This window comes from Polistes dominula, unplaced genomic scaffold, assembly GCF_049000335.1.
Source record: "Polistes dominula isolate Pdom_NZ unplaced genomic scaffold, Pdom_raw_medaka contig_33, whole genome shotgun sequence".
Lineage (NCBI taxonomy): Eukaryota > Metazoa > Arthropoda > Insecta > Hymenoptera > Vespidae > Polistes > Polistes dominula.
In genome coordinates this window covers 5,588,712-5,602,781 of record NW_028300998.1, presented here as the reverse complement: position 1 = coordinate 5,602,781, position 14,070 = coordinate 5,588,712, and the positions used below count along the sequence as shown (strand labels likewise).

Below are 14,070 nucleotides of genomic sequence, written 5' to 3'. Positions count from 1 at the left end.
TCTATAATGTTATCTTTTTTAAATGTTTGCGATTGCGCGTAAATAATCTAATCTGCTGGGTTATATAACACGTTAGAATGGAGTAACACATGTCAGTCACTGCGTAATCTTACTTGGAACAACTTATTGTTAATTCTACACACGTACAATATCAAGAATGGATAGACCACGCGTATTTGTTACAAGAAGCGATGCACCTGATTCTGCAATCGAACTTTTGCGAACTAAGTAAATCAATTTGTCTTATTATAATTACATTTTTTAATATGATTTATTCAAACTTATTATTATTATTATATTACTAGTTGTAAATAAAAAAATGTTTGCATTGCAATAAAATTATTTGATACGATTCATTGAAATCTGATCTATAATATTTATTTTATGATTTTGTTATTATTATTATTAATTATCATATTACTAAATTAACGAATATTATTATTGCAATTAAATATTTTAATACGATATGTTGAAATTTAATCTACTATTTTTCTTTTTAATAATTATTATTATTAAAATATTATCAAATGTAGATGTGACGTTACGATTCTTCAAGGTGATACAAGTACAAGTGAAGAAGTTCTACAAGCTCTTCCTGGACATGATGCTGTTTTGATCGTCGGCCACCTAAACGTAAATTCCGAATTTTTGAATACCGCAGGTAAACGCGAATAATATTTATTATTGCATAATAAATATGAAACGTAATATAAAACGTATTTAAACGTAAAATTGTGATAAATTAACTATTATTAAAGACAATCTTTGGTACTGGTTCGTACTGTTGATAATATTTGAAAGTTTACTTAAATGTATACTTAAGAAAAAAAAAGAAACAGAGATAGAAAAAAAAGATTAAAAAAAGACATTATATCTTGAAATAATCTTGAAATCTCGAATTATATATAATTGCTTTTACTGATCAATATATCTTTAGCCTTGGAAAGAGAATTGATCGGTATTGTATAATAATTTACTTAGAAATCGTTTATCCTTGTGATCATTGAATTACCGTCATGTAAAATTTATATATTCTTCCAAGTATTATCTAGATTCTAGAATATATTTCCTATTATTTATTTATCATTACTGTAAGAGTCATCTGACTGTTATGCGCGTGCTAACTATAATAATTTTAAAAATTATTTTAATTTGATTAAAGATCACATTTGTTTAATATTTTTAAACGTTTGATTTTTATTATTTCAATGTATTTATCGTATTCTTTCAAATTGTTTTCTCGTATAGGACCAAATTTAAAAGTTGTTTCTACTCTTTCGGCTGGTTATGATCATTTGGACGTTCCCGAGATTAAACGACGTGGTATCAAGGTCGGTCATACACCTAATGTTTTGTCTGCTGCAGTTGCAGAAATAGCTATTCTTTTAACTTTATCTGCTGCTCGACGAAGTCATGAAGGACGGTTAAAAATAGACGAGTAATGTCCTATTCCATATATTTAATCAAATATAAAATAATAATAATAATAATAATAATTAAGAGAAAAATATTTATATATTGTCAACAGAAAGCAAATCTTAATGGATCAGAAGAAACATTACATATTTTCTTTTAATATTATTATTATTTTTTTTTTTAAATCTAATGTGTGTTTATATTTGCAACAACCTAATACTTAATAAATATGAATGAATAATCATTAATCATTTAAATACTGTAATTTATTATTTTATTTTAGAGGAAAAGTGCTTAAAAGTTATAATTGGTTACTTGGACAGGAATTACGTAACTCCACTGTTGGAATAGTTGGATTAGGAAATATTGGCCAAGCTATACTTAAGCGTTTACTATCATTTGAAGTAAATACTTTTCTTTACACTGGTCATTCAGAAAAAAAAGCTGGTATGTATTTCTAAAAAACAAAATAAAGACATTTATAATTAGTTTCAGTACAAATAATACATTTATTTATTAAATTTATTTTTTTGTTCTCCTTACAATTTGCCCAATATTAGGAAAGGATTTAGGTGCCAAGTTTGTATCTTTAGACGAACTTCTAGCACAAAGTGATTTCGTTATTGCTGTTACTCCGTTGACTAATGAAACCCGAGGCTTATTTAATGACACTACTTTTGGTAAAATGAAGAGAACTGCTGTCTTCGTTAATGTAGGACGTGGACAAGTTGTAGACACGGATGCTTTGGTAAGAGCTTTGAAAAATCATACGATTTTTGCTGCTGGTTTAGATGTTACCGATCCTGAACCATTGCCGGTAGATCACGAATTACTTAAACTTCCCAATATTGGTGAGTATTATATAATTTACACAGAGTAAGATAAAAATAGCTTTCCCTAGAAAACAGGATCTATCATTAACAAACTATAAAAGCGAAGAACACGTACTGTTAGAATTAAAGAAAATCTATCTTGTTACTTAGAGTTATGTTCAGAATCTACGAAAATCTAGTTGAAAAATATCTCTTGAGTTGAGAATCAGTCATTTTTCTTTACCGAATGGGGAAAGCAACTTTGATCTCACCTTATATACAAAAATTGAATATTAATAATCACAAACATATTTATTTCACTATAATGTGTTTTCAGTACTTCTACCACACTTAGGTAGTGCCACTGTAAAAACTCGCAATGATATGGGTATAGTCGCTGCTCAAAATATTCTCAATGGATTATCTGGCAAACCTTTGGTTTACGAATTATAAGTATTAATAGATTTTTCAGTCAGTCGTAAAGAATGGATAAAGTTACTTAAAAAAACATTTAATTCGATGATTTAGAATTATTAATATTATATACGACTTAATATCTATATATATTTGATTTATTTACATTTTTCTTCAATATGTATTTATACCATTATCAATAAACTAATATAATTTAAGCAAATATAATCGCATACTTTATAATGAATTATTTTATAAAATATGTTATTATAAATACATGATTATATTATTACAATATGATTCGATAAAAATATGCATAAGTTGATATCGTGAATTATCTATATATCTATATATATACTTCCTTATTCAATAATCTCATAAAAAATAATACAATGAATACATTCTTATAAAAAGAGAAAGAGAAAGAGAAAGAGAAAGAGAAAGAGAAAGAGAGACAGAGTAAACAATAATTAATGAAACTATATTTATAAACAAATATAGAATAAATTTTTTTTCAATTATAGTTGGTACTGTACATAACAATGCCTAATAACATATTAATTATTCTTCGAGATACACGCAATGAGTGCAATTCGAAGAATATTTATTATTTATCACCCGTAATGGACTACAGGTAACCATCAGGCTTCTACCACTGCATTTTTTAAGTTACTCAAAATAGGTTCTATTTTATTCTCTAAGGATAAAATATGACCTGTATTGCAATTATGACTAGCGATAAAGCTAATAACCAATGGTAATTTATTCAGCTGCACAACCTAATGAAAATATACACATGAAATAAAACATACATACTATATACGTATGTGTAATATTTTATGGAATAATTGTATTGAAATACCTGATAACTGCTGTACATACAAATAACAATTTTATTTTTTCCAAGTCCTAATTTACTAGCTTGATCCGTAGCCATTCCAAATGTGGAAAGAAAACTTGCCCTCATAGCAAGCTCTGGTGCTTTTTCATCTGCTACAGATACTACCGGTACACCATCTCGATCAGTGATTAATATACTATGTAGGCCTTCTATGCTATTTAAAAGACCATTTAAATACTTTTTATGTTCCTGAAATTTATTTTTAAAATTAAAAACATAATTTTCAGATATTTCACACATATATTTTTAAACATGCAATAACATAACCTGAATAGATCGATTAGATCGTAAGCTTCTCTTTCATTCTTGAGAAATTAATATAAAAGATAATATTTAAACTTACTGCTGTCATTTTTTATTCCTCTTGTTTCTTGTTCACAATTTACTAATTAATAAACTTAAAATAACAATATCTATTTATTGCAATAACGTTAACATTTTATCAGCTGTGGCTTATTTTACGCGCGTACAAAGTAAATTGATATTTTCTTTGTATCAATATTGGGAGGTTTCAGTTATGTCTCTTTTCGTTAACAGGTGTCGTTTAAGTATTCCTCTTTTGTGGCGGTAAGATTTGAAACGTAACAAGTTAAACAAAATCAACATTTATCAATGTTCATTTATTTTTAAAAATATGGTAACATTATGCATCGCCAATTAAATCTAATGACACATAAAAAAAAGTATACATTTTTGTGCAAATACTTTTATCGTTAAATATATATGTTAAATAAAAATATTTCAGAAAAAATATATTATATATTATATGTGTACTTGTGATACTTCAAAATTAATCACATTATTCTGATCTCGATACAATATACTTCTTAACACATTGCGTTCGGCACTTTGATCGTTCAACGCGTTTCCAAGGCTCGCATATTTTTGCGCACTACAAAAAATCTTTGTACAATGCATAAATATACTTTTTAATATTCATTCTTTTTCTTTGTTTAATAACTTAACTTTATTAAAGAACGTTATTATTGTCAGTAACATAATCTCATTTTCATTTGAACTGTTATTTGGTGTATTCGATAAATCATCAAACAACAATTCGTTTTAACTTTTATTTTCTTTATTTCTATGGGACATTTTGCTAGTTTTTTAGAATTAGGGTCTATTAAATAAAATAATTAAAAACTGTAATCTCACACATTAATACGAGGACTTTTAAATAACAATCTATAGTACATCAATGAAACATTTTATAAAGTATGATAGCTACTTGTATAATAGCAATACTAACTGATTATTTTCTACTATTTCCGAATTTTGATATATATTTATTTCGCAAATAATTAGTTATAAGAATATTCAAGGCTTCGTTACCTTGGTAACGTAAAAGAAACATTCATTTAATTTTAATTCCTTGAGTAGTCAACGCACGTGTATAAAAAAAACATTAAAACAAGATGTCTTGTGACCCGTACGCAATGTGTTAATCTAATTTATCATCGCAATTAGTTACTATGATGCTTAATTAAGGAATTAAGTTAATAACATTTGTGACTAAGTTTCTTTAATGTTTAATCGCGAATCTTGATCATTATTGCAACCACCGTACATAAACATTTTTGGAATATCTTGTCCATAATACACTTTTGTATTGTGGGTTAAAGCTTCATACTTCTTTAATTCTAAAAATTCTTTAGATAGAAGTAATTTGTTAGCTTCCGCTTGCAATTTCAATTGATAAAACTCCGCATCGGAACGACTCTTTTGTCTAGAGACGTGCATTTCATCCTCAATAGCTGCAATTTGTAGAAGCGACTGCTTTTCCATAATTTTTTGATTGTATTGTATCTTTGCAACTTGTGCTTCCTTTTCAGCTTCTATTACAGCCTTTTTTCTATCCGTTTCAGCATCCTTTTCGACAACTTTTTGATGTTGCGTAGATATCAATAGTTTTGTTTTTTCTGCTTCCCTAAATTTAAAAATACGTATCATTGTATTGGATTCCACTTATCATTTAGATCTTTTATAAAATAAAGTACTTACATTAATTCATAATTTTTCCTGATTGTCTCAGGAATTTTTGGTTTGGTAACTCTTACTGCTTGAATGTTAAGCCCTGGTGCTAAATCATTGAGATCTTTTTGCAAGGCAGTTTTTAAATTTTCATCTATTTGATCAAATAGATCAATATATACTTCATGTAAAGTATGTACCGAACAAAATTGATTCAATTCATGATGTACTTTGTTAAAAATCAAAGTACGATCATAATCAGCAGTAAAATTTCTGACCATAGTGTAAACTGTAACAAGAAAATGAAATAAATACATAAACAAATTGTTTTTAAAATGATTTAAGTTTTACTAGTATTATATGTATAGATGCTTACCGCTGTTTGCATCTAAAATATTTACAACCTCTATGCGATCAAAATAGATCATTACACCGCCACTGGTACCACAAGGTACATTTTTAACTTCATCCGTTTGTAATGTAACTTGAATAGACCGATACGTCGTTAATACAGGTATCATCATGTGATATCCAGGATTACTAACATATGGCAATAAAGCACCACCCTAAAGCAAATCAATTAAATGAGTTAATTCATTTCTCAATATTAATAGAGATGCAAAATTTAATATAAGATACAACTTACTCTAAAATAAACACCAACATGTCCTTCCTCGATCCGATGTAGAGAAAAATTTAAAATTATTGCTAAACAAGCAAGGAGACATATCTGAATGTATGTAAGCATAATGCTAGATTAATAATGACCTATAATATATTAAAATTATTATTCAAAGTTAAGAAAGAAAATCTTATAAGGTTTCACAATTTAGAAACAAAATATAAATAGAATATAATAGAAGTAATATCTATAATAAGAATATAATAGAAGCAAAATTTAATACTTACGCTAAAGTATTTATGTGTTTTGAATAGACGAAAAAAACATGTTATTTGGTAGACTAAAAATAACAACCTTTTCTATTTATTTGCTTGTTTTGTATTTTATTTATGCTCGCAAAATTAGAATACTTGTCATAAGATGAGGTTATGTCTACAATTTTTATTATACAAAATGACTAATATATATTTCTTAAGTATCACATAATATGCTTCAATGAATATATATATTATTATCGAACAATAGAGATTGTACTGTTACTTTAATGTCATAAATTTTCCTAAATTCATATTCCCAAAATGCACTATTTTGACCTCAACCGCCTGCCATGGCGCTTCATACTTCGGTATTTATTATTTATTTATTATTAAATTTTACGATTAATTTAATAATATATATATAACTCATTTAAAAAATTAAAATATTTATATAAATTAATGCCAAAATAAAAATATAATATTATATATATTTCATAATTATATCAATTTCAGTTAATATCTACAGGCATTTGTTTGGAAAATCCAAACGTATCGATTATAAGTTGAAGTACTATCGATACGATTATACCACCTAATTTTTGAAATCACTTTAAAAAGAAATAGTACGAATTTATAATTAAATAATTAATTATTACTCTTATATAAACAATTAAATTTGTTTTGCGAGAATAGAATAACAGAGCATAATATTTTTATTAACAACTCAACAATCGATATAAATATATTACGATTGAACAATTATTTTCAATCAAAATTTCCATCAATTATTTCTTTTTTACTTTACGTAAACGTGAATTAGATTTTTCCTGTGATTGTTGTAGCATTTCAGCATCGGCTATATTTTGATTGAGCATTTTTAATTCTTGTAGAGCACGTTTGGCTAATTGTCCTTCGGGTGTATTAACGGGTTCCAAAAGAAGCATTGACAAAGCTTTTCTGAGAAGTATTCCAGCTTCTTGAAGCTGAGAAGACATTTCCATGGGGGAAATTTCGTGCGCTGCGTAAGCACGATTAGCCAATAATACCAAAGGCAAGTGCATTTCGTATAACATTATACCTGAAAAACTCATGCTTTACGAAAAAACTCAGGCACCTTCATTTTTTATGAATGCTTCCAAACACTTTTAAAGAAGGCCTTTAAACTATGGTATATCTATCTGATATATTATTTATATATTTTATATATTTATAAAATATATATTATTGTTATATTATATCATTTATCAATATATATATTCATATATATATTTTGTCTAATTTCTAACTACCAACCATATAAGCATATAAAAATAAGGCAAAAAATTCTAAACTATCTATAAGCAGGTTCTAATTTTAATTTAAGCGTGAGAAAGCTTTTTCCCAATGACTAAATTAACTAAATATAAGCATCGATTGTACCTTTACCAATCGATTACTACATAATTACTTACCTTTCAATCGAGAAATTCCAGGTTCTACCAATTCCAATACTTCAAGAATTTCCTTACATAAATTTAGCATTTTCTGAATAATTTTTTTTAGGATTCGATGACGCTACTTGTTTTCTATAGATTGTTAATAATTTTTGTTTCAATGCCAATAGAAGATAATGATTAGGATGAAAAGATCGCGTAAGTTTTTTAATTAACGATTCCAATTCCTGCGATTAAAAAATCAAATAATAAAAGGAAACTTGAATAGTACAAATTTTGTAATCGAATTTACATGAACACGTTCATATAAAAATCAATACCAACTTTGACATCGGATTTATTGCATTCATGGATAAGTGTTCGAGTTATGTTCAAAGTTGCTCTAATGAGATAACCACCGTACGTTTTTCTGCATCTATTACATCGCCATTTACAGTCACGTTCGTAAGGTTTAGTTTTTAAAGGATTTTCTGCTCCAATGTATCCGTCTTTGCAACGTGGACATCGAATGCTACTTAAATAAGAACCTAATTCATACGGATCTTTACAAAGTGTACATTCACATTCGAAATATTTCCCTTCTCTGAGATGTTCTCTTCTTTCAGCTGAACCCTAAATAAATAAATAAAAAAGAAAAGCAAATAATATTCAATAACTATATCTTAATGTTTGATCTAACTGTTTATAAAACAAACAAACCAAAAGTGATGAAGTATAATTGAAATAAATGACGTCATTTTCTTTGATTGGTAAACTGGCGTAAACGGTGAGTTGGAAATTATCATCAACAGTTATGTGAGTATTAGCTCTACAATCATGAGCGATAAGAGAGGCTTCCAAGTACAAACCACGTAGAACTAAAGCATCCAATCTACCAGGTGATCGTAATTCAAAAGTATTCACATCGAGAATACCACAAAGCCGTTGTAAAAAATCCGACGTCGTAGTTGTATCGTCGTCATTGGTCACCAGTTGAAGATCACGAAATATCTAATTGTAAGCGTAATTGTACTTGTAATGATATTTTTTTTTGTTTACAAGTTGTCAATCCATAGTTCTTTCTTTCTTGTTTTTTAATTTACTTTGATTACGTTAAGTTCTCTATCCTTCCAAATGGGAGTGCCTCTTCTTTGATCCATGTGTGATTCCATACGACTCACTTTTTCCCATAGATCTGGATCTCGATCTTTTAAGAGAAATAATCTCAAAGTTAATAACATTCCTATGATATCGTACACGTTATCCTTCGATATCTTTTCGTTGTCCTTGAATAATTTACACTCGTCGGGTGTATGATGACTAGCATTTTTCTACAAACAATTGTTAACATTTTTAGAGGGAAAATCTATTTTTTTTACAAACAAACAAATTATTGTTACCTCACAAGATGGACCACATAAAGGAGCAATGGAACATTTCGTGCAAACGTATTGCAATTCCTTGTTAATTTTATTCAATAATTTTAAACAGGCAAAACAAAAGTAATCTTTGTCGAATACGCCAGGACCAACTGCAATTGGTTTTTCTCGAAGTATTACTTCGCCAGCTTTTAAATTTTTCCCAGCTATTAAATATCTAAAAATTAAAAAAGAAAAATATAATGTATGAATCATACGTAGACAAATTGTACCTTCCGAATTTTTCCGAATGCGCAAGCTTGTAAGTTTGTGGTTTCAAAATAGAGGATGATTTGTTCTTATTCATTTCTTTCGACATGTTCTTGTTCAATTTTTTAATTAATTGTCAAATTTTTTAATTTTTATTGTATCATATCGAACGTTCTCGTTAAATAATAGACAGATTTTCACGTGCAATGAACTAACATCGAAATGTAGGAAGCTGCACTTTCGCACGATACACTACAGTATTCTTAGAAGCCGATCTGTCGCTGTTAGAGGGCACATGATACGAGAACAAAATTAGAAACGAAATTGCACACATGCATCTTTTGCATTGCGGGGGTGTACAATAAAAAAATAAAAAAACAAATATATATATATATATATACAAATTATCGTAAATCAAGGAATTTGGTTTCATTAAAATATTTTATTATATATAAGTAAAGAAAAATTATACAATACAATACATAAATTCATAAATAATATTATATATTAATTAATTCTACAAATTAACTATAATTCTTGAATAGATTGTTCGAGTTGTTCTAATGATTGTTTAGCAACAATTCCTATTTGACCTTCTGGTGTATCTGGAGGTTCTAAAGTTAAAATTGTTGCAGCTTCCTTCAATATTACCAAAGCCTCTATCATTTTTGATTTTAATCCAGCTTGATCGATAGTACCGGCATTCCATTGATCCTTTGCCAAGAAGAGGAGAGGTGCGTGTAATTCGTACAATGTCATCCCTAGATAATAAATTCACGATTCGATTCATTTATTAATAAGATTTTTTGTATATATATATATATACACTTATATACAGTTGTTTACCTCTTATTCGCGAATAACCAGGTTCTATGACGTTCAGTACTTGAAGTAATAATTTACACATGTCAACTTTGTGTTCCAACACTACAATTGGTAAATCATCCAATAAATATTCATCGACTCGTCCATACATTTGAGTCAACGAATGCCTGAAATATATAATAATTTGCTTGATCAACTTTATCTTATAAGAATTTGTCGTCTACTTAAGAATTATTTTTTCATTCTGTATGTTCACCTCAACATTGTAAGAAAAGCATGTCGTGGATGTAAAACCGAATGATATTTTTTAATAACAGTTTCTCTCTCTTGAATGGCATCAGCCCCATCAGCTCCACTTATGCTTTCGACAGCTTCAACTTCGGCAGAAATTATTTGGAAGACTTTTTTAACTGCTTTGCCAGGGGTTGAGAACTCGCAATGAGTACATTTCCATACACTGTCCTCATCTGTTAAATGTAAATATAATGATAATATATTTAATTGATATATGTATATGTATAGGAAAATTATGGATAAATTAACTCTCTTCTACAATAACGATAATTATTTTGAAGTACCTAAAGAATCCAACGGTAAAACAATCCCATTATCACATTTATTACATTTCAACGAAGACATGTGAGTTCCCAGCTCGGTTGGATCGGAACAACGTGGGCAAGCACACGCAAAGTGTTTCCCTTCGAGAAGGTGTTCCCTTCTAAGCATTGTTGGTAAAAGAGAATGCGTGTAACTTCCGTAAAGTTCACCGCCCTCGGGTACCATGGTAGTAGTGCGTAAGAATACCCTGAAAATGAATAAAAAAAGAAGCAGCAGACTTAATTACCGGTTATGGTATCTAACCGGTGTGGTATCTAACACCATAGCTGTTATATCTTGATTATTCCCAATGTGTACACTTAAAATATATACGTTACGATTCTTGTCGGCCAAAGTAAGTAAAAAAAAAAAAAAAGATTGACAATAATAAATATAATTAAAAAAAAATGAAATGCTTACCTGTAATCCGAGGAGGATACACTATGACATGTGTTTGAAACACAAGAATGATTCATCATTGCAACTGTTGGATAAAGTGCTCTAGCAGTGAATCCTCTGGACGTTCTTATTTCAAAAGTATTAATTTCCAAGATACCACAAGCCGTTTGTATTTCTTCTTCGGAAAATCTGGAATTAATAATAGATCGTTGACATAAACATTAATCGATGAATTAATTGTAAATAAATTAAATGTCATTGTTTAATTCTTCATCATACTTATCCAATTTAAGTTGTTTCCTTATATATTCAACGACGTTAACGTGATCCGATTTCCAATGTGGTTTTTGAATTCTCATTTTATTATGAGCCTCCATATTTTTCACTTCCTTTTCCCATCTTTCGGGATTTTTTAATGATTCCAATAATAATCTAAGTGGTGTGATACATTCCAATTGGGGAATTCCATTTTCGTTATTTTGTTCCAAAGCTGCGACTATGTTAAATTTTTCTTTGCTTCTACGAACACCTACAATCATAATAATTAAATAAATACATATATGACACAATATATTTTTATTACGGATTCATAATATTAAATGAATAAGTAAATCATTACCTGACACTCGTAGTCTTTATGTTGTGGTTGATTTTCACATTCCGGGCCACAAACCGGCCAACTGCATTTTGAACAAAGTGGTTTTTCTTCAAGACTGGATGGCCATGGTGCATAACAAGAAAGACACAAGGGATAAGTGAAAGCTTTTGGTCCAACAACAAATGGCATCTCGGTTAAAATTTCTTCACCTGGTTTTAACTCTCTACTTGCAACCATATACCTGTACAACATCAAAAATCCAATTTTTTTATCCCTTTATCTGTTTTTTTTTCTATACATATTAATTAAAATAATTAAATAAATTTTAATCGATCTTACCTTCCCACTTGATCATTCTGACGAATGTTATAAGCCTTCGTTTGAGCGGATTCCTAAACAAATATAAATTATAATAAATTTCAATATTTCGACTTGACAAATATGCACGTAATTAAATTATTATTAAAAATAATAACACAGGAAACATGAACACTCTTCATAATTTCACTTGTATGAACTTTCGAAACTATTCACTTTCAATTAATAATTAAAACGAACCACAAAAAGATATATTATTTATGTAAAAAGAAGAAACAAACACATACTTTTTGTTCTGACATGATTTATCTTCGATAATTGTTAAATTTTTATTTAATTTCTTTTTGCACAACTTGTAGCAAACGGCTTTGTTGAATACTTTCGGACGACTAAAAACAAAATACTTTCAGTTCCTTATATACATATAGGTTTTAACAAAAATACTAACTGGCTAATCTTGCCAATAGTATAATCTAGAACGTACCACCAAGTTCTATCATCGACTTGAGTATAACAGATGTATGCTAGAAGTACGTTTTGCATAGTTTCAACGTGGACCAGCAGTAGATGTATTTTTAGATTCGTCACTTGATCTATACACAAAGTCTCTTAACTAATATTATTTAATTATTAAACTAATATCAACATTTGTCATATTTAAAATTAAAAAAAAAAAACATTAAAAAAATAGAAGAAATACATGAAATAAGATTTGAAAAAACTTAAGCAAGATAATACAAAACGAAACAACAGCTATAAATAATTTATCGTCTATTATTAAACGACAATAATTATTAGTATTGTTCTATCAAGGGCTTAAATATATTGCGGTACGTGTTATGTTTTAATTTTATTTTCAATCTAATTTTACTTATATAGCAGACATTCAATGTCGCGTGCACCAGCACGTACCATAAGGTTCAATAAACGCGTTTGAGTTTTATCGTTATACGTTAATTTAACAATGAAATAGAAAATATTATAAGTGTAATATATAATTATAAATAATAAGTTATATAATTATAAGCGATAAGTATATAATTATAAAATCTAAGTATATAATCCGCTTTAGAAGCTATGCTTTATATTATAATGTAACTCATTGGAACAACGTTTCGGCGATCTTTTTTACGATATTTTTAATATTTCCAAAACGACTAAGAAATATTAAAAAAAAATAAATAAATAAAAAAAAATAAATTATATTTAATGTTTATGAGCTCCATGGAGTAGAAAAAGTTGCATTAAATTTCATTTAAATAATATTTGAATATAATTTTCTATAAAAAGCTTGATAAGAAATGAATACCGGAACCCTTTCTTTTCTTATAAAAAAACACTTTTTAGAAATATAATCATTAAAAGGTATGATACCTAATTGCTAAAGGTATCTAACAAATGTTTCATTTTTGATAATATTTATCGGTGTTAGGATAAATAATTTATTGGCACGTAATACACTTTACGATACTACTATGCGCAACAGACTATGAAGATCTTTGTAAGTAAACTACATAATACGAATAATATACGATTTCATAAGAGATACGAGATTTTCAAGGGCGCATTATAATTGTTTTTTTACCTCTCCAAGTATAACTTTATTCTAAAATATTAAAAAAAAAAAAAATTTAAATAAAGTTCAAGAAATTTATTGAAAATTCGAATTTCATATCTTCCAAGTACTCGATTGTAATACCTATTTATCAATTATCAAATCGATGGATGCTACATTGTATATGTTAAAAAAAAAAGAAAAACAAATAAAAAAAGAGTCAAATAAATAAAGAGTCAAAAAGTTAGTTGGAGATTAAAATTTGAAATCTTTCAAATAATCGATTGTAATATCTGTCTATTACCAAATAGACGCCATATTGTATATATTTAACGAAAAAGAAGA

General features: G+C 28.0%; 5 protein-coding genes across 6 annotated transcripts; 1 reads left to right on the top strand and 4 right to left on the bottom strand.

Moving 5' to 3' along the window:
• Window positions 1–86: 86 nt before the first annotated feature.
• Window positions 87–2,870, top strand: LOC107065760 (glyoxylate reductase/hydroxypyruvate reductase). 2 transcript variants are annotated; one of them, XM_015319735.2, is made up of 6 exons: window positions 87–228; window positions 534–661; window positions 1,249–1,438; window positions 1,700–1,863; window positions 1,977–2,267; window positions 2,566–2,870. In XM_015319735.2, the coding sequence occupies exons 1-6, from the start codon at window positions 158–160 to the stop codon at window positions 2,679–2,681; spliced, it is 960 nt and encodes a 319-aa protein (XP_015175221.1). In that variant the 5' UTR covers window positions 87–157; the 3' UTR covers window positions 2,682–2,870. The 2 variants fall into 2 exon arrangements, with proteins under 2 accessions (XP_015175221.1, XP_089029844.1); XM_089173718.1 differs by having other exon boundaries at window positions 90–228; window positions 557–661.
• Window positions 2,871–3,102: 232 nt separating this feature from the next.
• Window positions 3,103–4,042, bottom strand: Lamtor3 (Late endosomal/lysosomal adaptor, MAPK and MTOR activator 3). The gene is made up of 3 exons (XM_015319722.2): window positions 3,887–4,042; window positions 3,505–3,732; window positions 3,103–3,421 (listed from the first exon to the last, which is right to left on the bottom strand). The coding sequence occupies exons 1-3, from the start codon at window positions 3,893–3,895 to the stop codon at window positions 3,284–3,286; spliced, it is 375 nt and encodes a 124-aa protein (XP_015175208.1). The 5' UTR covers window positions 3,896–4,042; the 3' UTR covers window positions 3,103–3,283.
• Window positions 4,043–4,144: 102 nt separating this feature from the next.
• LOC107065744 (erlin-1) lies at window positions 4,145–6,735 on the bottom strand. Its single transcript, XM_015319710.2, has 5 exons — window positions 6,424–6,735; window positions 6,161–6,282; window positions 5,891–6,080; window positions 5,545–5,803; window positions 4,145–5,470 (listed from the first exon to the last, which is right to left on the bottom strand). Exons 2-5 carry the CDS (start codon window positions 6,260–6,262, stop codon window positions 5,056–5,058), a joined length of 966 nt encoding a protein of 321 aa, XP_015175196.1. The 5' UTR covers window positions 6,263–6,282; window positions 6,424–6,735; the 3' UTR covers window positions 4,145–5,055.
• Window positions 6,736–7,085: 350 nt separating this feature from the next.
• On the bottom strand, window positions 7,086–9,745 carry LOC107065738 (SET domain-containing protein SmydA-8). The gene is given in 8 exon segments (XM_015319697.2): window positions 7,086–7,471; window positions 7,845–7,930; window positions 7,932–8,053; window positions 8,151–8,438; window positions 8,526–8,816; window positions 8,909–9,136; window positions 9,206–9,401; window positions 9,457–9,745. Coding segments are annotated over 8 exon segments (1,590 nt in total). The 5' UTR covers window positions 9,543–9,745; the 3' UTR covers window positions 7,086–7,178.
• Window positions 9,746–9,855: 110 nt separating this feature from the next.
• Window positions 9,856–12,565, bottom strand: LOC107068017 (SET and MYND domain containing, arthropod-specific, member 3). Its single transcript, XM_089173721.1, has 9 exons — window positions 12,458–12,565; window positions 12,192–12,244; window positions 11,866–12,093; window positions 11,534–11,776; window positions 11,276–11,443; window positions 10,837–11,063; window positions 10,515–10,725; window positions 10,280–10,425; window positions 9,856–10,194 (listed from the first exon to the last, which is right to left on the bottom strand). The coding sequence occupies exons 1-9, from the start codon at window positions 12,470–12,472 to the stop codon at window positions 9,962–9,964; spliced, it is 1,524 nt and encodes a 507-aa protein (XP_089029847.1). The 5' UTR covers window positions 12,473–12,565; the 3' UTR covers window positions 9,856–9,961.
• Window positions 12,566–14,070: the final 1,505 nt, after the last annotated feature.